At 38.9% G+C, this 27,720-nt stretch overlaps 1 protein-coding gene across 2 annotated transcripts in view; it reads left to right on the forward strand.

Annotated features, from left to right (window-relative positions):
- LOC126163027 (integrin beta-PS-like) overlaps nucleotides 1–27,720 on the forward strand; it is a 258,145-nt gene that overhangs the window by 60,252 nt on the left and 170,173 nt on the right. For both annotated transcript variants that reach the window (XM_049919898.1, XM_049919896.1), the window contains exons 5-6: nucleotides 18,801–18,971; nucleotides 19,417–19,512. In XM_049919898.1, the coding sequence (XP_049775855.1) occupies nucleotides 18,801–18,971; nucleotides 19,417–19,512 (267 nt within the window). The remainder of the gene's footprint in view (nucleotides 1–18,800; nucleotides 18,972–19,416; nucleotides 19,513–27,720) is intronic.

Below are 27,720 nucleotides of genomic sequence, written 5' to 3' on the forward strand. Positions count from 1 at the left end.
GTTCTTACCCACTAAAATTTATAATTCTCGGAAAAAAAAGAAAGCTATGTTGAAAGATGTGGTTTACTGGATAGCTGATTCATAGTCTGACATAAAGGCACATACACTAAAAAAGTCGTGGAACAAGGCTTTATGGGCTGAAATGGATACTTACAGTAAAGACGAAGATGACCTACCACTCGCAGAACTGATGAAAAAGCTTGCAGGATGTAAAATGTGAATATAAGTGATGTTTCAGAATTTATGAACAGTTTGAAGTGAGATATTTTGCAACTGTTGAAAAGATTAGTGAACCTGCTGAAGACAGTTATGATGAGAAATTACATGAAGAAAATATACCAGTGACCACTCACACTGAGGATTTGGCAAGACTAGATGTTGCATTGCATTATATTGGGCAGCCGGTGGAAACTACTCCAGCTGATGACATGCTACTTAGAAGATGGCGTGACATTGCTACTAAAAAACAAGGTTCTGTTTTAAAACAAAGGACTGTGGACAATTTCTTTAAAATTTAACTTAATTTAACTTATATTCTGGCAACTTGCAAATGTGTGCCTATATACGTACACATAACACAGGTACCGGTATGTATTATATTGTTTTTTTAAATTTATTTTTTAACCATTATTGTCCTCATTAAACAGTGATTTATTATTTGTCAATTAATTTAGCAATGTTTCCATAGTATCCAAGTTTTTTTGTAATTTGATGTAGCCTCAGCCCCAATTACCACAGATTACCGGGACTCAACTGTATATAAAAAATGTTTTTCTTATAAAACAACAGAAAATCCAGGATAAAATGTAATGATATTATGTAAAGGATAGAAACTACTGACTATATAGCAGAGATGGTGAATCGGAGATAGGCATAACCAAAAGACTGTCAGAAATTGAGTTTTCGGGCAGCAAGGCCTTCATCAGAAACAGACAACATGCACACACACACACACACACACACACACACACACACACACACACACACACACACACACACACATGAGCAAAGTATCTGGCTGCTGAGGCAACTTGAAGATTTTGAAGAAGCAACTGGGTGGTGGGAGTAAGGAAAGAGGCTGGGGAGGGAGTAGGGCAGTTAGTGGCTGTCATGTGGTTAGACAGGGGGGGGGGGGGGGGGAGGGATAGCAGGAAAGGAGAGAAGTCAAAAGACTGTGGGTATGTTGGTGGAATAGAGTGCTGTGTAGTTCTGGAAAGGGAAAGGAAGGGGATAGGTAGGTGAAGGACCGTGAATGATGAAGGTTGAGGCCAGGGTGTTATGGGAATATGTGATATATTGCAGGGAGAGTTCCCATCTGTGCAGTTCAGAAAATCTGGTGTTGTTGGGAAAGACCAGATGACTTTGGCTGTGAAGCAGTCACTGAAATGAAGAACATCGTGTTGGGCGGGATGCTCAGCAGTTGTGTGGTCCAGCTGTTTCTTGGTCACAGTTTTTTGGTGTCCATTCATATGGACAGACAGCTTGCTGGTTTTCATGTTTATGTAGAATGCAGCACAGTGGCTGCAGCTTAGCTTGTAGATCACATGACTGGTTTCATAGGTAGTCCTGCCTTTGGTGGGATGGATGATGCTTGTGACCAGACTGGAGTAGTTGGTGGTGGGAGGATGTATGGGACAAGTCTTGTATCTAGGTCTGTTACAGGGATATGAGCCATGAGGCAAGGGGCTGGGAGTAGGGGTTTTTATAGGGATGGCGTAGAATGTTGTGTTGGCTTGGTGGGTGGTGGAATACCACTGTGTGTGGGGGGTGGGGCAGTGGGGGGTGGGGAGGGGGGGAGGATACTGGGCAGAACTTTCCTCATTTCAGGCCATGACAAGAAGTACCGTATTTACTCGAATCTAAGCCGCACTTGAATCTAAGCCGCACCTGAAAAATGAGACTCGAAATAAAGGGAAAAAAAAAAATTCCCGAATCTAAGCCGCACCTGAAATTTGAGACTCGAAATTCAAGGGGAGAGAAAAGTTTTAGGCCGCACCTCCAAATCAAAACAAAGTTGGTCCATTGTAATATGAGACACAATTTAGGTCGAATGAATGACGATACAGCTACAGTAGTTTGGTTCGAGTCATAAGCTTAGCAGTTAAGCTTTACCAGGTAGTCATTGCTATGCGTCAGGCTCTCCGTCCGTATTTATACGGGTACCCTTCCTTTTTCACGTGCTTCATCTGGTTTGAATCGATTGCTTATTTTGCTTTGATCTGATAAGTGCCGTTTTCTTTGTTATCAGTGTTTACATCAGTCACTCTAAGCTGAAAATGCATTACTGTACAGTGTCATGCATTGTTTGTCGCATTCTGATAGTGCGTGTTTACGGCCTCTCGCCGCTTGTGGCATGGCTTGCTTTTGTGCACGCTGCCGCCGCTTACAATTAAAAAAAAAAGAGAGGAATCGTCTCATTAGCGAAACAATGGCAAGAGACTGCTATTTGTTGTTACTTACACTGCTGCTTTCTTTGATAATGATCAACAAGAACCAAATAATAGACTGCGTATGATACAACATGTTCTGAACGAGATTTAGGCGAAAATTTTTCTCTGTTTGAAAATCTTTGCGCCCGCTTCTTTAGTACATCAAATTCTGCACAGAAATTAGAGTCATCTTAGATTTAAAAATCTAGTCAGTTGCCGTGCTTCATTTCTGACTGTATCACTATTAGGCATAAGAATAATACGAATATAAACATGACACGATACGTATATTCTTCCAAGTTTGCTATTGTCTCACTCAAGTTTCATAGTTTATTAGGCAGACAGGATTTAAATGAGATAGCAACAAACACAAAAGAATACATGGCAAAATGTTTATATTTGTATTATTCTTATGGTGAAGAGAATACTGCATGTGATTCACATTTCATCAGGTTCCTATTAGCAACCATCTATTCTCACAGGTAGGAAAAAATTCAGAACGTAGAGTTGGCCATATTGGCAAACATCCCAAACAGTCAGATTTTAGTAGTACATTTAAATTGTGCTACATTTGAAGATGAACAATACGGAATTTGTATTTGCTTCATTGGATAATGTATGAAAATGCAGTGGTCGAAACTCGGGGCGGAGAAAAAAAGCTCGTCTTTCACCTCTTTTTTTTTTTTTTTTTTTTTTTTTTTTTTTTTTTTTTTTTTTTTTTTTTTTTTTTTTTTTTTTACGCAGAGGTTTTGGCACCCATATTTATCTTTGTGCCTACAAGGCATGCCTGTGTAGCACTACATATATTCGACGGCAGAAGTTAGCTGTGGCGGCACCTACCAACATTTTTCTGAACTTCCGCTTCTTCCGCTTGCTTAGCACTCGATTCTAAGCCGCAGGCGGTGTTTTGGATTACAAAAACCGGAAAAAAAGTGCGGCTTAGCTTCGAGTAAATACAGTAGTTGAAAAGTAAATGGAGACTGTGATATAGTTGCTTCAGTCCTGGGTGATACTGAGTCCTGAGGGGAAGATTAGATTAGATTAGATTTACTTTCGTTCCAAATGATCCGTAGTGAGGAGGTCCTCCAGGATGTGGAACATGTCAGAAAAACAACAATACATGACAAATATTTACAACTAAAACAAATAAGCTAATGTACCATTCCACAGGTCCCAAGTGGAATGATCGTCATTTTTTAATGAACACTAAGAGTCATTTTACAAATACTAATGCACTGAATTTAAAATAAAAAAGTTTTTTATTTATTTGTAAAGTAATAAACATCTAATACAACTACTGTAATACTTATTTACAATGAACACATCACTGCACTGAAATGGTGCAGAAGTTAGATTATACTTACACACAACCACACGCACACACACACACACACTCACACACACACACACACACACACACACACACACACACACACAAATTTTCAGTGAACACATTACTGCACTGAAATTGTGCAGAAGTTATGTTGTACTTATATACAAATCAGTTGGTTTTACTAAGAAATTCATCAATGGAGTAGAAGGAGTTGGCCACCAATAAATCCTTTAGGCTTCTCTTAAACTGAATTTCATTGGTTGTTAAGCTTTTTATGGATGCTGGCAAGTTATTGAAAATGTGTGTTCCTGAATAACGCACACCTTTTTGTACAAGACTAAGTGACTTTAAATCCTTGTGAAGATTATTCTTATTTCTAGTATTGATTCCATGAATCGAGCTGTTGGTTTGAAAAAGTGATATATTTTTAATGACAAATTTCATTAAGGAATAAATATATTGGGAAGCTGTAGTTAGTATCCCTAGTTCCCTAAACAGGCTTCTGCAGGATGTTCTTGAGTTCACACCACATATAATTCTTACTGCACGTTTTTGTGCCCGGAAAACTTTAGCTTGGCTTGATGAATTACCCCAAAAAATAATCCCATATGACATTATGGAATGAAAGTAAGCATAGTATGCCAGCTTTTTCATTTTTATATCCCCTATGTCTGACAAAATTCGCATTGCAAACAGAGATTTGTTAAGACGCTTCAGCAGTTCTGTGGTGTGCTCCTCCCAGTTGAATTTATTATCAAGCTGTAATCCCAAGAATTTAACACTGTCCACTTCTTCTATCTTCTTGTCATCGTATGTTAGACGTATACTCTTGGGACACCCCTTACAAGTTCTGAACTGCATGTAGTGTGTTTTTTCAAAGTTTAGTGACAAAGAATTGGCTAGGAACCAGTGATTAATGTCCACAAATATTTTATTGGCTGATCTTTCTAAGACTACACTTGATTTGCTATTTATTGCAATGTTTGTATCATCGGCAAACAAAACAAACTTGGCATCTGGTAATGTTACTGATGAAAGGTCATTGATATACACAAGGAAAAGTAAGGGCCCCAAAATGGAACCTTGTGGGACCCCACATGTAATTAGTTCCCAGTTGGATGATGCCTGATAGCTTGATACATGTCTCTTTCCTAATAACACCCTTTGTTTCCTGCCAAAGATATAAGATTTGAACCATTTTGCAGCATTTCCTGTTACACTATAATATTCTAGTTTACTTAAAAGGATATTGTGATTTACACAGTCAAATGCCTTTGACAGATCACAAAATATACCAGTTGCCTGCAATTTTTTGTCTAATGAATTAAGCACATTTTCACTGTAAGTGAAGATAGCCTTCTCAATATCAGAACCTTTTAGAAATCCAAATTGTGACTTTGACAGTATGTTATTTGAGATAAGATGGTTATAAAGACGACTGTACATTACTTTTTCAAAAATTTTTGAGAATGCTGGCAACAGTGAAATTGGACGGAAATTTGATGCTATTTCTTTATCTCCCTTCTTAAACAGTGGCTTAACTTCAGCATATTTCAGCCATTCAGGAAATATTCCACTGATAAACGACTGGTTACACAGATAGCTTAATATGTTACTTAGCTCAGAATCACATTCTTTAATTAACTTTGTTGATATTTCATCATACTCACTAGATGTTTTTGATTTTAAAGATTTTATGATGGACATTATTTCTGTTGGGGTAGTGAGGGTCAAATTCATATTATGGAAGTTACTTGAAATGTCTGGTCTAAGGTAATCCACAGCAGCATCTACCGAACCTGACAACCCCATCTTTTCAGTAACAGTTACAAAATGTTTGTTAAAAAGTTCTGCAACACTATACACATCTGTCACCAATGTATCATTTACTCTTAATGCTATTTGTTCCTCTTCATGTCTGGTTCTACCGGTCTCCTCCTTCACTATATCCCATATTGTCTTTATTTTGTTATCTGATATGACTATCTTTTCCTTGTAATATATTTGCTTTGACATCCGTATTACAGTCTTTAATATTTTGCAGTATTTCTTATAATGTGCTATAGCATCAACATTGGAAATGTTTCGGATTGACAGATACAGTTTTCTTTTTGTTTTACAAGATATCCCTATTCCTTGAGTAATCCATGGCTTCTTTGTAGACTTTGCTCTAACCTTGGTAAGTTTCGGGGGAAAGCAGTGTTCGAATAAGGTAAGCACTTTATTAGCAAAAATGTTAAATTTTTCATTCATGCCATGAGCACTGTAAACATCAGTCCAGTGAATGTCTCTGAGGAGTGTCCTAAAATAATCAATTTTTGGCTTACTGATTACCCTCTTGAGCTCAGATTTAACAGATTTTATATCCTGTTCAGTATTAACATTTAACAGAAGGAACTGCATGTCATGGTCTGAGAGGCCATTGACTATTGGTTTTGTAATATAATTTTGTTCATTGGACTTTTCTATAAAGATATTATCAATGGCTGTTTGTGAGCAAGTGGCTATCCTAGTGGGGAACTTTACTGTGGGAATTAAGTTGAATGATAGTGTTACTAACTCAAATAAGTTCTTATTGGGAGAGTCTTTAAGAAAATCTACATTGAAATCACCAGCAACCACTATTTCTTTGTTTTTGGTTGTTAAATGGGCCAGTACAGCTTCAAGGTGGTTTACAAACAGAGGAATGGTCCTCTGTGGCTGGAGTGTGGGACTTTGAGAGTTGGTGGTGACTGGAGACATAAGACATGGGAGATCTGTGCTTGTACAAGGTTGGAAGGGTTGATCAAGGCACTGTCGGTCCAGATTGTCCTACTCCTCAATGGTGATTCGGTGTAGATCCCTCAGAGTGGTTGGTGGGTCATGTCATCTGTAAACAGCCCTTTTCAATCTATCCCAGACATGTTCCATAGGCTTAATATCTGGAGAACATTGTGCCCACTCTAGTCGAGCGGTGTCATTATCCTGAAGGAAGTCATTCACAAGATGTGCACACTGGGGGTGTGAATTGTTGTCCATGAAGACGAATGCCCCGCCAATATGCTGCCATATTGGGGTGGGACTTGTTGCTCAGCTCCTATTTGGGCTAGGAACATGGGGTGAAAAATTTTTGTCTTAGCCCAAACCAGTGGCCATTTGTATAGCCATTTGAACATCTGTCTTACTGTAAGTTTGTTACAATATATGAAGCAAGTTTTGAATGATGAATGAGAGGCAGTGCCCATGCAGACTGTGCAAATTGATTAATTCATTTTGCAACATATTTTAATTGAGCTGCAGTTAATGCTCAACTGATTGCATGATTTGTATGTGTGGTACTCAGATTTTATGTGCAAAAACAGCACCCTTAAATAACTCCAGCTGGAGTGAAACTAATGGTTCAAGTTTGACCTACCAATGTGTTGTATGTTGATCTAAGGTAAGTTTTAACCATTTGAAAAAATCTTGCTTCTTTTCGACTTTACGTGCAAAAAATAGGGTTTTCTGGGAGGTTTTGAAGTGTTCCACTTTCATATTTTAAAGCATCATTCAGTTCAAACTATGTATGAAGGCAGGTAAATGAATAAAGTCAAAATGAAATGGTTTTAGTCTAATAATCTTTATTTATTGTCAAGATGGTTTGAAGTTGAGCTAAATGTAGCAAGTAAAATTTGTTCTTACATAAATTGAGTGTGCAGAAACAGTTTAAAATGAATTAGTTAAATAAAAAAATGCACTGTTACAATAAAATTGAAAACTCGCTTTCAAAAATCTAGCTTCATTCAGATTTTACCTTTAAAAAAGCTGTCATTCAAAAGCTATTAACAGAAATTCCATTTACTTCAAAACCATCAGACACACAACTACCACATCATCAAATCATCACATCATTAATAAACCAACTACTGCAAATAACAGCACAAAATTAGTTTACATTCTGCTCAAAACATACACCAAGCTGACACAATGAACATGAAATATTACAATTCAGAACACATAAAATCCCTAACTGTTCAAAACTCATCATCATTAATTCAGACTGCTTCAATTATCATAAACTATAACCCCATAATCTCCACAATCATCAACCTAACAACACAATTCCTAAGTTACCAAAGTGCTCTGATAACAGCTTCCATGTCACATTCATAACACCATAGCACATATTCCAAACAAATGACCTCTCTCCACATTATTCTCTTAAGTACCAATATAACATGTAGCCTCTCATCATTCTTTGTAGATGTAGTCTGATAATTTATTTTTTATAATCAAGAGTCATCTCAAAATGACCCAGGGATGCAAGACATTGTTGACACAATTTGCAAAAATACTGCAGGTAGATTATCTTACTTCACAAGATTTCTTACTAGTAAGAGGTGCTAACCAAAGTTCCCAGAATATATTGATAAATAAAATTACACTTAACAGCTTGATCTTGTTTATCACCACCACCTTTAGAGTAGTCCTCTTGGGAGAGTATGCACTGCTCCCTAGGGTTTTCCATGAACTGATAGCTCCTTGGAATACATTTTTCATAAGCCTCTTTAGTACCAATTGCAGTTGCGTATGAATCTCCTTAAACACACGAAATATTTGGCTTTTTAACTTGAATTTCATTGTGGGGAATTAAAAAAGTCACCTGGTTCTAAGTTGGTTGAACACGGATGAGGAACAATTGTCATTTTCTGATACTGCTGATATTTGATTTGTGGGCATAAGGCCATGGCCCAAGGCATAATTCTGTGCTTAACCTTTTATCTTCCACTGCTGGAGATTTTATCAGAGGTTTTAATGACTCAGAAAGTTCTTACAGACTCAAATAAGCTCAGCAGGTGCTGATATTATAGTCACAGGATACTACGATTTTTCTTCGTTTTGTGAAGTGCTCAATTTTACATTTCTGATCATTTAAAGCAAATTGCCAATCTTTGCACCACTTTGAAATCTTATCCATATCTGACTGAATATATATGCAGCACCTTTCAGACAGTACTTCACTATATATAAATGTGTCATCTGCAAATAGTCTGAGTTTTGTATTGATATTGTCTATATGGTCCTTAATGTACAACACACTTCACTGGGACATACTCGAAGTTACTTCTACATTTGACAGTGGCTTTCCATCCAAGATAACAAGCCGTATCCTTCCTACCAAAACATCCTCAATGCAGTCACAAATTTCACATGATTCTTCATATGACTGTATCTCTGACAGTAAGCATACATGTGGTGCTGAATCAAAAGTTTTGTGGAAATCAAGACATACTGTACCTACCTGACTGGCTGGATCCAAAGTTTCCATTATGTTATGTGAGAAAAGTGTGAGATGGGTTTTGCATGGCTAAAACTGTACAATTGAATGCCATTTTGTTTTTCACCAGGAACTCCTGGGTGATCAGTGCAGTGTGTGACCTTCCATTGTCATGAGAGAGGAACCAATTCTCTGTACACCACTTTTGTTGGACAAAATCCTCTGACACATCCCGTAAGACAGCCCCACATCTTTGCATGCATCCTGAATGATATGCCTACTATCTTCTAGCACCATGTTCTAAACAACAGTTACATTTTAAGGGCTAATTATTGTTGACAGCTGTCATGAATGGCAATCATTGTCAAACAATGTTCTGCCCTCTTGCGAACATTTAAAACAGTTGTAAGTTAAAATGAATTTTATCCATAGTGGATGCTTTCGAACTCTGTGACTGTTCCTTTTTCAGGTGTGGAAAAATATCCGCTACCAGTCACAGTAAAAGGTTATTTATTTGTCACACGACCGGTTTTGGGCTTGCACCCATCCTCAGGTGTTTATACATTCATTTACATGTTTATGCGTTGGAGATCAATTAAGATGAAGCACCATTATTACACTTGTGGTGACAGTTTTGCCACTTAGTTACACACTAACTTTCAAAGGATGTATGAGGTACCACCTGGCGGCATTTCATCATACTAGCTAGATTCACCAGCTACATATACATTCCGGGACCTTTTTAGTAGCAGTTCGTATCTCAGGTGTTTTCATAATATCCACACTCTCATATGATGATACACAGAATGTTACAATAAATTTCCAAACAGTCTTACAAGCTGTCTTTTATGAAAAATTCAGAGAGGCACCAAATCTCATAAGAATTTACAATGGTTCACCAAATCTACACATTAAATCAGACAGGACAAAGTATAGAATCATCTAGTGGAAAGTTTCTACCAAAATAAGTAAATCGAATGGATTCCTTCAACACGCTGCACTTCAGTGTATTTTATAAGTGCCTGATCATTACAAAATTAAGTTTTTCTTCTAAAAACTACAAATCAGTTCATCATTATTTTCTGTGTGGATTAGATACTTCATTGTCCTCATTTTAGCATTGTGATGATTGTTTCTTTCATTTGTGTTTGTTGTCAAATTCAAATTTGACCTCATCTCATGTCACCTCACTTTCACTTAGTTTTTATGTCCATGGTAGTAGTTCATAAAATTACTTACAGTAAGTTTGTTTTTCTCCTATTTTTAATTGGTATTTTCAGTCCCTCTTGCATCAGTAAAACATCAGCTAAAGAAACATCATTAAATTACTTTCTGGTAACATTACTAGTCTATTAAAGTATAACATACAATGTGTAGTTTAAAGATTGAAGTACATTTTTAAACAAATATTCTCTCAAAATTATTAAAATAAATCAACACATGATCTTATGCAGAAGAAAATTCCTGCTATCTAGGCACTTGTAAAAACACACTATGGGAATTCAGATTGAAGAGTTCAGAAAATGGTCAAAATATATACACAAGAAATTAAAAATTACACATTATTATGATTCAGTTTTGCTAAGACAGAATAGTCAGAATAGTAAAAATTATAGAGTGCATGGAGCATCCATCATAAGTCATTCTCACATTGATACATGATGTATTGTTTCACATTCTTTATCAGTTTGTGCCCCCCCATGAACCATGGACCTTGCCGTTGGTGGGGAGGCTTGCGTGCCTCAGCGATACAGATGGCCGTACCGTAGGTGCAACCACAACGGAGGGGTATCTGTTGAGAGGCCAGACAAACATGTGGTTCCTGAAGAGGGGCAGCAGCCTTTTCAGTAGTTGCAGGGGCAACAGTCTGGATGATTGACTGATCTGGCCTTGTAACATTAACCAAAACGGCCTTGCTTTGCTGGTACTGCGAACGGCTGAAAGCAAGGGGAAACTACAGCCGTAATTTTTCCCGAGGACATGCAGCTCTACTGTATGATTAAATGATGATGGCGTCCTCTTGGGTAAAATATTCCGGAGGTAAAATAGTCCCCCATTCGGATCTCCGGGCGGGGACTACTCAAGAGGACGTCGTTATCAGGAGAAAGAAAACTGGCGTTCTACGGATCGGAGCGTGGAATGTCAGATCACTTAATCGGGCAGGTAGGTTAGAAAATTTAAAAAGGGAGATGGATAGGTTAAAGTTAGATATAGTGGGAATTAGTGAAGTTCGGTGGCAGGAGGAACAAGACTTTTGGTCAGGTGATTACAGGGTTATAAATACAAAATCAAATAGGGGTAATGCAGGAGTAGGTTTAATAATGAATAAAAAAATAGGAGTGCGGGTCAGCTACTACAAACAGCATAGTGAACGCATTATTGTGGCCAAGATAGACACAAAGCCCATGCCTACTACAGTAGTACAAGTTTATATGCCAACTAGCTCTGCAGATGATGAAGAAATAGATGAAATGTATGACGAGATAAAAGAAATTATTCAGGTAGTGAAGGGAGACGAAAATTTAATAGTGATGGGTGACTGGAATTCGAGTGTAGGAAAAGGGAGAGAAGGAAACATAGTAGGTGAATATGGATTGGGGGGAAGGAATGAAAGAGGAAGCCGCCTTGTAGAATTTTGCACAGAGCATAACTTAATCATAGCTAACACTTGGTTCAAGAATCATGAAAGGAGGCTGTATACATGGAAGAAGCCTGGAGATACTGACAGGTTTCAGATAGATTATATAATGGTAAGACAGAGATTTAGGAACCAGGTTTTAAATTGTAAGACATTTCCTGGGGCAGATGTGGATTCTGACCACAATCTATTGGTTATGAACTGCAGATTGAAACTGAAGAAACTGCAAAAAGGTGGGAATTTAAGGAGATGGGACCTGGATAAACTGAAAGAACCAGAGGTTGTAGAGAGTTTCAGGGTGAGCATTAGGGAACAATTGACAGGAATGGGGGAAAGAAATACAGTAGAAGAAGAATGGGTAGCTCTGAGGGATGAAGTGGTGAAGGCAGCAAACGATCAAGTAGGTAAAAAGACGCGGGCTAATAGAAATCCTTGGGTAACAGAAGAAATATTGAATTTAATTGATGAAAGGAGAAAATATAAAAATGCAGTAAATGAAGCAGGCAAAAAGGAATACAAACGTCTCAAAAATGAAATCGACAGGAAGTGCAGAATGGCTAAGCAGGGATGGCTAGAGGACAAATGTAAGGATGTAGAGGCTTGTCTCACTAGGGGTAAGATAGATACTGCCTACAGGAAAATTAAAGAGACCTTTGGAGAGAAGAGAACCAATTGTATGAACATCAAGAGCTCAGATGGAAACCCAGTTCTAAGCAAAGAAGGGAAAGCAGAAAGGTGGAAGGAGTATATAGAGGGTTTATACAAGGGCGAGGTACTTGAGGACAATATTATGGAAATGGAAGAGGATGTAGATGAAGATGAAATGGGAGATAAGATACTGCGTGAAGAGTTTGACAGAGCACTGAAAGACCTGAGTCAAAACAAGGCCCCGGGAGTAGACAACATTCCATTAGAACTACTGATGGCCTCAGGAGAGCCAGTCATGACAAAACTCTACCATCTGGTGAGCACGATGTATGAGACAGGCGAAATACCCTCAGACTTTAAGAAGAATATAATAATTCCAATCCCAAAGAAAGCAAGTGTTGACAGATGTGAAAGTTACCGAACTATAAGTTTAATAAGTCACAGCTGCAAAATACTAACGCGAATTCTTTACAGACGAATGGAAAAACTGGTAGAAGCCGACCTCGGGGAAGATCAGTTTGGATTCCGTAGAAATGTTGGAACACGTGAGGCAATACTGACCTTACGACTTATCTTGGAAGAAAGATTAAGAAAAGGCAAACCTACGTTTCTAGCATTTGTAGACTTAGAGAAAGCTTTTGACAATGTTGACTGGAATACTCTCTTTCAAATTCTGAAAGTGGCAGGGGTAAAATACAGGGAGCGAAAGGCAATTTACAATTTGTACAGAAACCAGATGGCAGTTATAAGAGTCGAGGGGCATGAAAGGGAAGCAGTGATTGGGAAAGGAGTGAGACAGGGTTGTAGCCTCTCCCCGATGTTATTCAATCTGTATATTGAGCAAGCAGTAAAGGAAACAAAAGAAAAATTCGGACTAGGTATTAAAATTCATGGAGAAGAAGTAAAAAATTTGAGGTTCGCCGATGACATTGTAATTCTGTCGGTGACAGCAAAGGACTTGGAAGAGCAGTTGAACGGAATGGACAGTGTCTTGAAAGGAGGATATAAGATGAACATCAACAAAAGCAAAACGAGGATAATGGAATGTAGTCAAATTAAGTCGGGTGATGCTGAGGGAATTAGATTAGGAAATGAGACACTTAAAGTAGTAAAGGAGTTTTGCTATTTAGGGAGTAAAATAACCGATGATGGTCGAAGTAGAGAGGATATAAAATGTAGACTGGCAATGGCAAGGAAAGCGTTTCTCAAGAAGAGAAATTTGTTAACATCGAATATAGATTTAGGTGTCAGGAAGTCGTTTCTGAAAGTATTTGTATGGAGTGTAGCCATGTATGGAAGTGAGACATGGACGATAACTAGTTTGGACAAGAAGAGAATAGAAGCTTTCGAAATGTGGTGCTACAGAAGAATGCTGAAGATAAGGTGGGTAGATCACGTAACTAATGAGGAGGTATTGAATAGGATTGGGGAGAAGAGAAGTTTGTGGCACAACTTGACTAGAAGAAGGGATCGGTTGGTAGGACATGTTCTGAGGCATCGAGGGATCACAAATTTAGCATTGGAGGGCAGCGTGGAGGGTAAAAATCGTAGAGGGAGACCAAGAGATCAATACACTAAGCAGATTCAGAAGGATGTAGGTTGCAGTAGGTACTGGGAGATGAAGAAGCTTGCACAGGATAGAGTAGCATGGAGAGCTGCATCAAACCAGTCTCAGGACTGAAGACCACAACAACAACAATCAGTTTGTGGCAACATAGTGACTATACATCACCTCTGACTGACAAATGAAACATCACTGCCCTGTGTAGTAGAATGAACAATAAAATCTGTGATGGTTTAGTATGTGTCAAACCTCTTATTGGTGTAGACCATGATGAAATTCTGTCAAGCAAATAAAGTAAGGATTTGTCTACCACACTCCATGTACTATTTATTATGTGTGAACTTGTGCTGGTATTGCATTTCTTACAGTGGTGACCCCATCTACTGAACCGTGTCATGATTTTGTGCAAATCTGCCGCACCATTTTGGTGCTTGATAATGCTGCCATTGTTTGCCGCATTTCCTCACCATGTCAACAATGGCACCAAGGATATTTCACAAACAGTGTCACATGTGATACAAACATTTCATGTGGCAGTTTACAAAGTAACATTTGACCTGGACTAGAGGAACTTTACTGCAGTGATCTAGAGGAACACAGTTCAATGGCAAACAGTTCAAAGAATTTCAGGCATGGGTCAGAAAGCTATAAGCAAATTGTATCCATTGTGTGAGGGACCATTTCTAGTAACTAAAATGCCACACCCAAATGCAATAGTATTGACTGATGCAGGGATGGGTAAAGATAAAGGGATGTATAAACATTCAAGATTTGAGGCCATTTGTATCTGAATGAAGGGATAATAAATAATAGGAATCTCATTCTTCAAAATTTGTGGTATAAGAAATACATCGCAAAACTTCTAACAGCTTACTGGACCCTTGGGGAAAGCATTACAGTCTGTCTCATGAAAAGGTTATCCTTACTTAAATGTGATTCTGTATCAAAGTACAGAGGCACAGTTCATGATATTGAAGAGATAATCTGAGGTTGCTACCCCAATGGTTGAATAGTGAGGAAGTATTTTGTTAGAGTATGCCTCAGCAAAGGGCCAGTATTTAGTGTATACTTATTGGATTGTGTACATTGATGCCGAGGTTCATAAGAAAGCTTAATGTACAATATTAGGTTAGGCGGTGAACCAGTTGATTTTATTGTAAATGTTTCTGAAAGGGTTTTTACCCAAGTGGTGAGAAGTAGCATGTGTTTTAAGTGTGGGTTTGAGTAACAGCTCTGGGACAAGGGACCAAGGGACATTTTCCATAGTGTTGAAGGTTTTGTTCTTGGTATCCATGTGTGAGGGGTTTCTAAGGTCTCACTTACTCAGTGAAATGTCTGTTTTAATATTACAGGCTTGATAGTGTGAATTACCAGAAGTTTTATTACTATGGTTAGCAATAAGACTGAATGAAGCCTAAACCTTTCCTTGGTCTCTATAGATGATTTATCCAGTAGCCACAATATCTGGTCCAATGATACTGAAATGATAAATACTGTACCTAACCTACCAATGATTTGAAAAGTATAAATTTTTCTTTGCATTATAGGGGAAAGAAAGTAAATTTATGTAATTTTTTTAGTTTTGTGCAGCAAGATGTTGAGTTTTGTAGAGGAATTTTTTCCCTGTCCTTTCCTAACCACATCTGGGGAGGGTTTCTATCTTCTTGGGGAGTAGTTAACTGTGCTTGAATGAGTTTTGTAGGGAAAAACTTTTTTTAAAAATAGATGCCATTGATTGTGTGAATATCTTTTAGGGTTGTACTTAATGTTAAGTAGAAGCCATTCTCATGCTACAGAAAGGAGCAGTTATCTCTGAATCTTTTGATTAATTGGCTGTATGATCTTGTTAGCCTTAAGTTTCCTTTTTTTTCTGTTCCTCTTCAGACATCAAACTAGGTAACTGCACCACACTTTCCATTGGCATTCCATAGTATGGGGTAGGGATCATTTTTCAGAGTATGAAGTGGTGAAACTGGTGATGTCTGTTTTGTAGACTTGATGAACAGCACTATTCTTTGTCCCATCAATGAAGAAACTCCCCCAGGAGGGTAGATTATGGTGGAGTGGAGTGGGAAGAGTACCAGTCTTTGGGGCCTGTCTTATATAATGATAAGCACCTCTTTTTCAAGCTTTCTATAACCCCAGTGCATTGTGTTAAGAGTTTACAAGGCAAAAGGAATGGACCATTCAGAAGAATCAATTCTATGGGAGAGCAGAGCTCCAATCCCATAAGAAGATACATCCACAGCTAATGCAACTGGCTTATCTGGATGAAAATGTGTCAAATACTGACTTAATAACATGTCTTTTAAGTGCCTAAATGTGTCCTGACATTCTTGGGACCACAAAAAAGGAATGTTTTCCCAGAACAGCCAGTTCAGCATGGAAGCAACTTGTGCAGCATTTTTAAATGACTTTGGTATATTGGTTAAGCTTCCCCATGACATCTTGTATCTCCTTAATATTACAGGGTGCCGGCAGGTCTCTGATTGAAGACAAATATGAAATAACAGGACAAATTCCCTGTGCATTTATTACATGTCCTAAATAGTCAAGTTGTTCTTGGAAGAAGGAGCAATTTTCTTTGTTTAAACTAGCTGCAGGAAGAACCTTAAACAAGCAGTCTACATATGCTGAATGTTTAGCTGTTTTATGACCCATGTCAACAATATTGTACAAATAGTTTTTACAGGGAGCAACTTTTCCTGTTAATTATTCCAGGAGCTGTTGAAAAATAGTAGGTGCTGAAGCACTTCTGAGCAGTAGTCATTGAAACTGCAGTGAACATAGGTGAGTGTTTATCACAAAATATTTCATGGACTGTTCATCCAATGGTAACTGAAAGAAGGCCTCATGTAAAACAGTCTTGGAAAAGAATTTTTCCTGTTCCAGTCCATCAATTAATTCCTCTGGCCATGGGAGAGGAAAAGCATCATGATGGTTTATGCATTTACTGTTTTCTTCAAAGTGAGCACACAGATGTAAACCTCCTGATGGCTTTTTGAGAATTACCAAGGGCACTGCCCATTGATGCAGAAATGGGTTAGTTAACACCACTGTCTTTCCATTTTTGCAGTTACTGAGCAACCTGCTCACTTTTCGCATGAGGGACACACTTTGCATGAAAAAAATAATGGTTGTGCATCGTCTTTAACAGTAAAATGCACTTCAAAACCTTTAGCCCTTCCTGTATCTGTTTCTAGAACTGAGAACATGAAATGATACACATTTCGCAACTCCATGCAAAATAACTGGCAATAACTGGAATTTTGTCTTTGTTGTATGCATACAAAATAGAAGTAGGCTCCTGAAGCCGTGGGCTACCAATCCTGTCATATGCACAGATGGACCAGTATCTAATTGCAATTTATTTGATCTTTGAGCCCCTCCTAATTGAAAAAAAAAGTTTGTTCTATTGTCTGTGTACTACAGTAGAAGAGTACTGTGATGCAAAAGTACAAGCCTTTGTTTGTGCTAGCTTTAATGGCCTCACCAATACAGAATGCACTTTTTGATAGCTATGCTGTGGTAGTGCACCCTCATGGACTCAATTGTTGCTCAAGTCTGGCATTCCTTGTAAATACATTGTTTGAATATGAATTTGCTTTCCACAATGGAAAATTTTGCATCTTGACAAGGGCAGCCTTGAAAAGCATTAAGGACTAGTCTTCCTCACTGTATTCTGTAATGTACGTCTATGTACCACAAGTCTGAAAGTTTCCACCTCTATGTTTACTGTTTGTCTGAGCTCTGAACTTGAGCACTAATTTTAGACTGCTCTCTGAACTCTGAACAACTGCTCTCTGAACAACAGAGATACATGGAGTCTCAAAATTGTTGCTACAATTGTGGGTTATTTACTATTCTTTGGGAGGAGACCAACTGGATACTATAACACATAAAATATTGTATCAGTTTATTACAACATAGATAAGATGAATTACTTAACTTTGTTCAATCCACTTTCACAGGCACATCATGAGTATTCATAACTGTCTCTGGACATTAACATACAACTTATACAGACAAAATACATGTCTCTCACTATGTTTAACAATAACTTTATAATGTATAGATCACACAGCTAGCCTGCTAGAAGATGATGCTGCTGTCTTATTCGAAATCACAAACTGGGGCTGAGTGGTATTGTACTAGGCTGTAAGTAGAAGATCTGTTGTGGCAGTGTAGTGAAATTTGTGGGTGTAGTTTATTGATCAATATGGCTTGCAGCAACTATATTTTCTTACGATTGTATCATGAGGTACCATCCTTGCTTTGGCACTTCACACTTTGGATGACACCACATTTTCTATCTTAATGCTTCTGCAGTAGAATGTAAATAATACATTTAAGATTTGTTTACTGATAAAAGAAAAGAAGCAAATATTTTTATACTTTGGGAAAAATATCTGTGTATCAAGTGATCTAGTTCTCCAAGTACATCAGGTATCCTGAGTATTTGTATGTATCAAGTGCTCTGGTTGCTTGTGTGTATTGACAAATGCAAAATATAATGCAAGTAAGTCACTGATCAGTTCTATTACAAACTGTATTGTTTATGTGAGAGGCAATATTGACTTGCTTGCTATACTTGAGATTCATCTTTTGTAATGTTTCTTGCCTAAGTAGATTACATATCTATAACACAACAGCTGTCCAAAGCAATGGCATAAGGAAACATAACCATTTACCATACAGATAAAACATTCTCTCTCTCTCTCTCTCTCTCTCTCTCTTCACCCACACACATACACACACACTACTTCCCTTATGCTTCTGAGTAGAACTAGGAGCATTTGTGGGTTTTGCAATTAAACTGTGTGTTTATGCACTATTCAATACCTCTGTCATAGATAAATAATTGTTTTTCTTTAATTAATTGGTAAATTTTCCTTTATTGCATTAGTACAACCATACAAACACTGTTCTGTATTCAATACTGAATTATTTAGATAGAAGTGGGAAATGCAAAAGTCTCAGGGAACTTGGACAGCCCAGAAGGAGGATTTGATGCCATTATGCAGGCCATGGTGTGTACAAAGGAAATTGGATGGCGTGAGAAAGCCCGACATCTTCTTGTATATTCTTCTGATGCTCCTTTCCATTTTGCTGGTGACGGAAAGGTAAGCAGTGCCACCTTCTGAAGCATTAATCATACTGAAAGATACTTAGTTCATGTGCAAATAGTTATAATATATCCACTCAATAATAATGCAGTATCACTCTATAAAGAAAAGATTGAAAACTTAGTACATAGTTTTACAGTTTGTGTTTTCCATTGTGTGTGTGTGTGTGTGTGTGTGTGTGTGTGTGTGTGTGTGTGTGTGTGTGTGCATGTGCATGCATGTGCATGTGCATGTTTTTCTATTTTCCACACAGTCAGTATCTTTTCATAATCTGTATATTGCCTTCTTAAGGAGAATTCTTTTCAGGGAAAATATCATACTACCTGGAAATTAACTGCATTCTAAACAGAACATTTTAATATTAAACTCCACATTCTTTCATTCCTTCATCAAGTCCTGAAATTAGGATGGTTGGTTGATAAATGAAATTAATTTATTTCAGTTAGCTGGCATTGTGGAGCCACATGATGGTCGCTGCTATATGGAGAATGGAGAATACACACATAGTCTCGTCTTCGACTATCCATCTGTCGGCCAGGTATAGTTTGCAGCATAAACATCTTTTAATGTAAATATACAGCTAATTTCTATGCAAAAGTGGCTTTAATGAAGAAAGAAAGATTACAAATTTAACTACATGTGGATTAATAGTGAAAGATATCTTCTTTATCAGTACCATGATCACAACTGTGCATCAGCAAATAATAACACACACACACACACACACACACACACACACACACACACACACACACTCTATTATAGATACAAACAAAATGGGCAAGTAAATGGCAATGAAACAAGCAAATAATTCTAATAAGCATAGATAAGCATAGATCCAGGAACCAAACAGACACTAACAGTGTTGTAACATTGACATGACTATACTTGTGCATATGTTGTACTAGGGAAATCATTGGTTTCTGGACCAGTGTTTAGTGAGATTATTTGCTTGTTTCATTCTCCCTTGCTTGTTCCTTTCATTTCTACCTATGATGGTCAAATACACTCTAACTAAAACATTTGAACACTGAAGTCTATATTTTTTCAGTCTTTTATCAACTAATTGGATTACGATGAGTGAGTGTGTGTGTGTGTGTGTGTGTGTGTGTGTGTGTGTGTGTGTGTGTGTATGTGTGTATGTGTGTGTTTTTGAAATGTTCCCTTGTGTGAAGTATGAATGTATTTAGATAAAATGGCATGCTCACTGTTAATTATTAAATTTGACGATCAATCTCTTTATTTTGATTATTGGAATAATCATGCGTATTTCATCATTGTTGCAGACTTCTATACCTCTGCATCTTCTTCTACACTGATAATTGAAATGTTTTCTCAGTTATAGAGCACTACTCAGTGATCTTGACCTCCCTCAGACCTCATATATTCACTTTTGCTTACAACCAGGAAACACTTTGTAACAATTCATGCTAATACATGTGCATGACATGAATGACAGAGCTCTCAAATCTTAATGGCAGTTCAACTTCTTCTCTGGTTCCCATGACATCATGCCTATTTGCAAGGTACTCATTGCTCTATGGCACATAATTCATCTCCAATCTGGAATGAAGCTGCATGGAATGAACTGCCCAAATCAGCAGGTACCACAGCTATGGTTGTCTTGCCTTGCAGAAATGCTGTGTCATTCTGCACCAGATTCCATGTTCAAACAGTGAGACAACACTCCCAAACAGCATACAAGTCTGAAGTTATTATCCAAACTAATATACACTCCTGGAAATGGAAAAAAGAACACATTGACACCGGTGTGTCAGACCCACCATACTTGCTCCGGACACTGCGAGAGGGCTGTACAAGCAATGATCACATGCACGGCACAGCGGACATGCCAGGAACCGCGGTGTTGGCCGTCGAATGGCGCTAGCTGCGCAGCATTTGTGCACCGCCGCCGTCAGTGTCAGCCAGTTTGCCGTGGCATACGGAGCTCCATCGCAGTCTTTAACACTGGTAGCATGCCGCGACAGCGTGGTCGTGAACCGTATGTGCAGTTGACGGACTTTGAGCGAGGGCGTATAGTGGGCATGCGGGAGGCCGGGTGGATGTACCGCCGAATTGCTCAACACGTGGGGCGTGAGGTCTCCACAGTACATCGATGTTGTCGCCAGTGGTCGGCGGAGGGTGCACGTGCCCGTTGACCTGGGACCGGACTGCAGCGACGCACGGATGTACGCCAAGACCGTAGGATCCTACGCAGTGCCGTAGGGGACTGCACCGCCACTTCCCAGCAAATTAGGGACACTGTTGCTCCTGGGGTATCGGCGAGGACCATTTGCAACCATCTCCATGAAGCTGGGCTATGGTCCCGCACACCGTTAGGCCGTCTTCCGCTCACGCCCCAACATCGTGCAGCCCGCCTCCAGTGGTGTCGCGACAGGCGTGAATGGAAGGACGAATGGAGACGTGCCGTCTTCAGCGATGAGAGTCGCTTCTGCCTTGGTGCCAATGATGGTCGTATGCGTGTTTGGCGCCGTGCAGGTGAGCGCCACAATCAGGACTACATACGACCGAGGCACACAGGGCCAACACCCGGCATCATGGTGTGGGGAGCGATCTCCTACACTGGCCGTACACCACTGGTGATCGTCGAGGGGACACTGAATAGTGCACGGTACATCCAAACCGTCATCGAACCCATCGTTCTACCATTCCTAGACCGGCAAGGGAACTTGCTGTTCCAACAGGACAATGCACGTCCGCATGTATCCCGTGCCACCCAACGTGCTCTAGAAGGTGTAAGTCAACTACCCTGGCCAGCAAGATCTCCGGATCTGTCCTCCATTGAGCATGTTTGGGACTGGATGAAGCGTCGTCTCACGCGGTCTGCACGTCCAGCACGAACGCTGGTCCAACTGAGGCGCCAGGTGGAAATGGCATGGCAAGCCGTTCCACAGGACTACATCCAGCATCTCTATAATCGTCTCCATGGGAGAATAGCAGCCTGCATTGCTGCGAAAGGTGGATATACACTGTACTAGTGCCGACATTGTGCATGCTCTGTTGCCTGTGTCTATGTGCCTGTGGTTCTGTCAGTGTGATCATGTGATGTATCTGACCCCAGGAATGTGTCAATAAAGTTTCCCCTTCCTGGGACAATGAATTCACGGTGTTCTTATTTCAACTTCCAGGAGTGTATATTTTTATGATTCGTCAGTACTATAGATATTGTGATATTGTGCAATATACCATTCACTGGAGTGACCTTACACCCCAGAGAGAGAGAGAGAGAGAGAGAGAGAGATAGAGAGAGAGAGAGAGAGAGGGAGGGAGAGGGAGGGAGAGGGCGTATGTTGAAAAGGCATTTCACCATTAATGACCATTATTAGATAATTTCCCAGCAAGTCCCTGAAGTTAATGTGTTTTTCCCAATGTTAGGAAGTTATGTTTCCTCCAAGCCTTTGCCCATCAAGTGTCACCCTCATTGGTCAGTTTTCTGGCATTTTCTTCTTTCATATATTTAACCTTTATTTGGTTTAGAAAATAACTTTTATTTCATATGTACAATTACAGATTAGGCTCTGCCTTTACCTTCTTTCTGTCAGTATTAAATTTAACATTATAAGTACTCCATAGGTACTGTAGAATGTGCTATTTGAAACTCTCTTGATATCTCTCCACCAGTGACAGACTGCTTGCATGTTGCTGGAGCTGCCCATCCCTGCCTTGGTTCATGATACCCCACCAACTAAGGCATGCGTGTTCCCTTGATGACTTATTGCACAATATTACTAAAATTTTCAGAAAAATTCTTTTGGCCTGAAAACATAACCATTACAGTAGTGTCCTCTAAGACCAAAGATTTTGCTGATTTTGAACAATTTTACCATGGAAGTTAGCTGCACAACTCATCTAAAGGTAAATTTTGACTAATTATTATTTTACTACAGTTTAAATGTGAGGTGCTTTTAGTACACTATAAGAGCAGTGTCATGTTTGACAAATGTGGATGTTGTCATAACATGTCAGGACTGTGAGTCGGTGTTTCACTGGGGAGCATGCAGTAGGGAAATCAAAAAACTGTGAGATGAGGCTGTTGCATGGAGTTGAAGATTATGTAGTCGAGACTGCTCTTCAGGTAGAATTAGAAATAGTGTATTATGAATTAGATAAGTTGACATGGGAAAGAGACAATGTGAACTGGAAGACACAAGCATAACAAGAAAGCATCAACAGTCACGTTTCAGATTCCAGCTAGCAGTCAGTTTGACATGTTACCTGAAGTAGGAGAAGAGCCTCAACCACATGTTGAGCAAAGCATAGTGCTACAGACTCATAGGAATGATTTTAAAAATCCTGTAAAAAAGAAAAGAGCCTTATGCTAGGATACAGTCATGTGAGAACTGCAGACCAATTGCTACAAGAAACACTAGCTGTAGAATACCAGCTCACAAGCATCATGAGACTTAGCACGAAGCTCAGCCAGGTGACAGAGAATGTAGGGGCCTTTTGCAGAGATTGTAATGGAGAGGATCAGGTACTTATAGTAGGAGGAGCAGTAAACAGCATGGCTAGCAGCTTAGAATACATTTTTAAAGGTGTCCTGGAAGAAATAGGAGTAGAAACAGCACACACTCGAGTGGTGTTTGTTGAGTTTTTGCAGTGACGTGAGCAGTCCTGGGTTAACATGGCCATTAGCTAAGTTAACAAAGAGCTAAGCAAATTGGTTTTCTCTGAAACAAAGTCTCATCCCTCTGCCATGCCTGTTGCTGGAATTGAGAGATGGGGATATACAAATAATGGTCTCCACCAGAACAGGAGGGGGAAGGAAATATTAGCCAAACATTTTGCAGAAAAAGCACAAGACAAAATGTCTGTGATTCTTGGACTCAAGGGGACACATTTTTTAGGTTAGAGTCAGGTTACACACAGACAAAATTGAAAGAAATTTGAGCAAACCAGGGCTATCATACAGGGTGTTACAAAAAGGTATGGCCAAACTTTCAGGAAACATTCCTCACACACAAATAAAGAAAAGATGTTATGTGGACATGTGTCCGGAAACGCTTAATTTCCATGTTAGAGCTCATTTTAGTTTTGTCAGTATGTACTGTACTTCCTCGATTCACCGCCAGTTGGCCCAATTGAAGGAAGGTAATGTTGACTTCGGTGCTTGTGTTGACATGCAACTCATTGCTCTACAGTACTAGCATCAAGCACATCAGTACGTAGCACCAACAGGTTAGTGTTCATCACGCACGTGGTTTTGCAGTCAGTGCAATGTTTACAAATGCGGAGTTGGCAGATGCCCATTTGATGTATGGATTAGCATGGGGCAATAGCTGTGGCGTGGTACGTTTGTATTGAGACAGATTTCCAGAATGAAGGTGTCCCGACAGGAAGACGTGCGAAGCAATTGATCGGCATCTTAGGGAGCACGGAACATTCCAGCCTATGACTCGCGACTGGGGAAGACCTAGAACGACGAGGACACCTGGAATGGATGAGGCAATTCTTCGTGCAGTTGACCCTAACGTCAGCATCAGAGAAGTTGCTGCTGTACAAGGTAACGTTGACCATGTCACTGTATGGAGAGTGCTATGGGAGAACCAGTTGTTTCCGTACCATGTACAGCGTGTGCAGGCACTATCAGCAGCTGATTGGCCTCCATGGGTACACTTCTGAGAATGGTTCATCCAACAATGTGTCAATCCTCATTTGAGTGCATTTACGGATGAGGCTTCATTCCAACGTGATCAAATTGTAAATTTTCACAATCAACATGTGTGGGCTGACGAGAATCTGCACGCAATTGTGCAATCACGTCATCAACACAGATTTTCTGTGAACGTTTGGGCAGGCATTGTTGGTGATGTCTTGATTGGGCCCCATGTTCTTCCACCTACGCTCAATGGAGCTCATTATCATATGGGATACTCTACCTGTGCTGTTAGAACATGTGCTTTACAAATACGACACAACATGTGGTTCATGCATGATGTCGCTCCTGCACATTTCAGTCGAAGTGTTCGTACGCTCCTCAACAACAGATTCAGTGACTGTTGGATTGGTAGAGGTGGACCAATTCCATGGCCTCCACGCTCTCCTGACCTCAACCCTCATGACTTTCATTTATGGGGCCATTTAAGCTCTTGTCTACGCAACCCCGGTACCAAATGTAGAGACTCCTCGTGCTCGTATTGTGTGTTTCCATTCCATGATTAATGTGATTGAAGAGAAGTAATGGAAATGGAAAGTAAGCATTTCCGGACACATGTCCACATAACATATTTTCTTTCTTTGCGTGTGAGGAATGTTTCCTGAAAGTTTGGCCGTACCTTTTTGTAACACCCTGTATATGCAACAGTTTCCAGAAAAGTAAGATTAATTTGTTTCATTATAGCACTGAGGGTTAAAAACCAAAATAGATGAGCTTCTTGTATGCCTAGATGATGTTGAAAATTCTGAACACAATGTAATCAGAAGGATGGAGAAGTTAAATATCAAAGATTATAGACTTGCTTCATTTTTGTGTTGAGGTAACATGGAAAAATGAGGAGTTGTAATAAATGTAAAAGTTGGGCACAAAGTAAAAAAATATTGAAATAAATATTTTTTGTGTTGTCCAGAATATATAATCATGTGCTTGTGAGTTGTTACTGCAGTGTACTTCTCTTATAATTGTAACAGTCTACAGATCTTTTATAGGAAACTTTCAGATGTTTATGAGAAATCTAAATGCTTTTTTGAGCTACCTGTCAGACCAGAAGAAACAGTTAGTAATTTGTGGGCATTTCAATACAGATTTCTTAAGATATGGGAAGGAAAAATGAACTAGAATTATTATTTGTGTTTCAATCTAATTTCAGCTGTCAATTTTCCAACTTATGTGCAGCAAAGTAGTAGGTCATTGATTGATAACATTTTTATAGACAGTGCTCAAGCTGAAGCAATTAATGCATACCCATTGTTAATGGACTATCTGATCATGATGCACAAGTAATGGAAATGAACAATATGGCACCTTACAACATTGCGTCAGGTTCATACAAAGCAGCAAGGCGTATTAATGAGAACAGGATACATTGTTTTAAGAGTAAGTTAAAAGGGGTGGTATGGTATGAGGTACATACAGAAAAAGATGATACCATCAAATTCAATTTATTCCATAGCAAATTTATGCCAATATTTGAAAGTCGCTTTTCCAGTAAATGAACCAGAATATCTATTAAAAAAATAAGTAAGCTGTGGATGATCAAGGGAATTAAACTCTCATTTCAGGTAAAGAGGGAAATTTGTGTCAAGGTACTTGACGTACTGAAAGCCTTCGATCAAGGCAGTCAGGTAAATTCAGTATTTATTGATTTCCAAAAAGCATTTGACTCATTGCCACATTGTCAAAAGTGCAGTCATATGGGGTATCAGACAAAATTTGTGAAGGATTGAGGATTTTTTGGTAGGAAAGATACAGTGCATTATCTTGGATAGAGAGTCATCATCAGACATAGAAGCAACTTTGGGTACACCCCAGGGAAGTGTGTTGGTAAGATTGCTGTTCATTTTGTATGTTAATGACCTTGCAGACAATATTAATAGTAACCTCAGACTTTCTGTGGATGATGCACTTATCTATAATGAATTACTGTCTGAAAGAAGCTGCATAATGTTCAATCAGACCTTGATAAGATTTCAAACTAACCTAAGAAAGCTTACTTACAAAGCTTCAGGAACCAGCTTTAAATGATAACTTGATGAATATACTACAACCCCTTATGTATTGCTCCTGTAGGCATCATGACAACAAGATTTGATTACAGCATGCACAGAGGCATTTAAACAATTATTCTTCCTGCACTGAACATGCGAAGGGAACAGGAAGAAACCCTAATAACTGGTAAAATGTGATATGTCCTCTGCAATACACTTCACAGTGATTTGTAGAGTAAAGATGTAGATGTAGACAAGACAAAGTTAAACAATTATCGTACAGTTTTCTTACTGACATCCTTTTCCTAATATTATTAAAAAAAGTAATGTTGTCTCAGACTTAAGTGGAAACAACGAACTTAGCATATCACAGTTTGTATTCCAGGAGGGTTCCTTGACTATTTATACATTCTCTCATTTTATAGTATAAGCTTTAAATAATAAAACATCACCAGTTGGTATTTTTTGTGATCCTTCCAAGGCATTTGATTGTTTACTCCCATAGAAAAACTCCGGTTTTATGGAATTGATAGCTTTACACACAGCTGGTCTGAATCATACGAAACAAGCAGAGTGCAAAAGATTGTCCTGAGTAATCCATCAAATGTGGAAGGGTACATAATTTTAGTGTCTGGAGAGAAATCTCTAATAGGGTCCTACAGGGTTCAGTTCTGGTCCACTGCTATTACTTATATATTTGAATGACCATCTACTTAACATTCAACAAGCAGATTGATAGTTTTTGCAGACAGTACTAGTGTTGTAAAAAAAGAAAATTTAAGATGGAATTCGGACTGTATTATGAAAAGAACAGGTTGCTACTCACTATGTACATGGTGTTCATTTTAACTGAAGACATTGAGATATCTCAAAATCTTCATGTCAGATAAAAAAAGTTATAATTCCAACATTTTTGTCTCAGAGGGGGACTCCAACTATAGCATACTCGGCCTGCCATCCCACCCTGTATGTGGGTGGCAGGGGAGAACTTTGAAATCTTCAATGGGAACCCCTGTTTTTTTAATTTCAGATTATGATTCTAAGGCAAAATCTACATAAGTTTTGTCTGAAGCATTTTCTT

This window comes from Schistocerca cancellata, chromosome 2, assembly GCF_023864275.1.
Source record: "Schistocerca cancellata isolate TAMUIC-IGC-003103 chromosome 2, iqSchCanc2.1, whole genome shotgun sequence".
Classification (NCBI taxonomy): domain Eukaryota; kingdom Metazoa; phylum Arthropoda; class Insecta; order Orthoptera; family Acrididae; genus Schistocerca; species Schistocerca cancellata.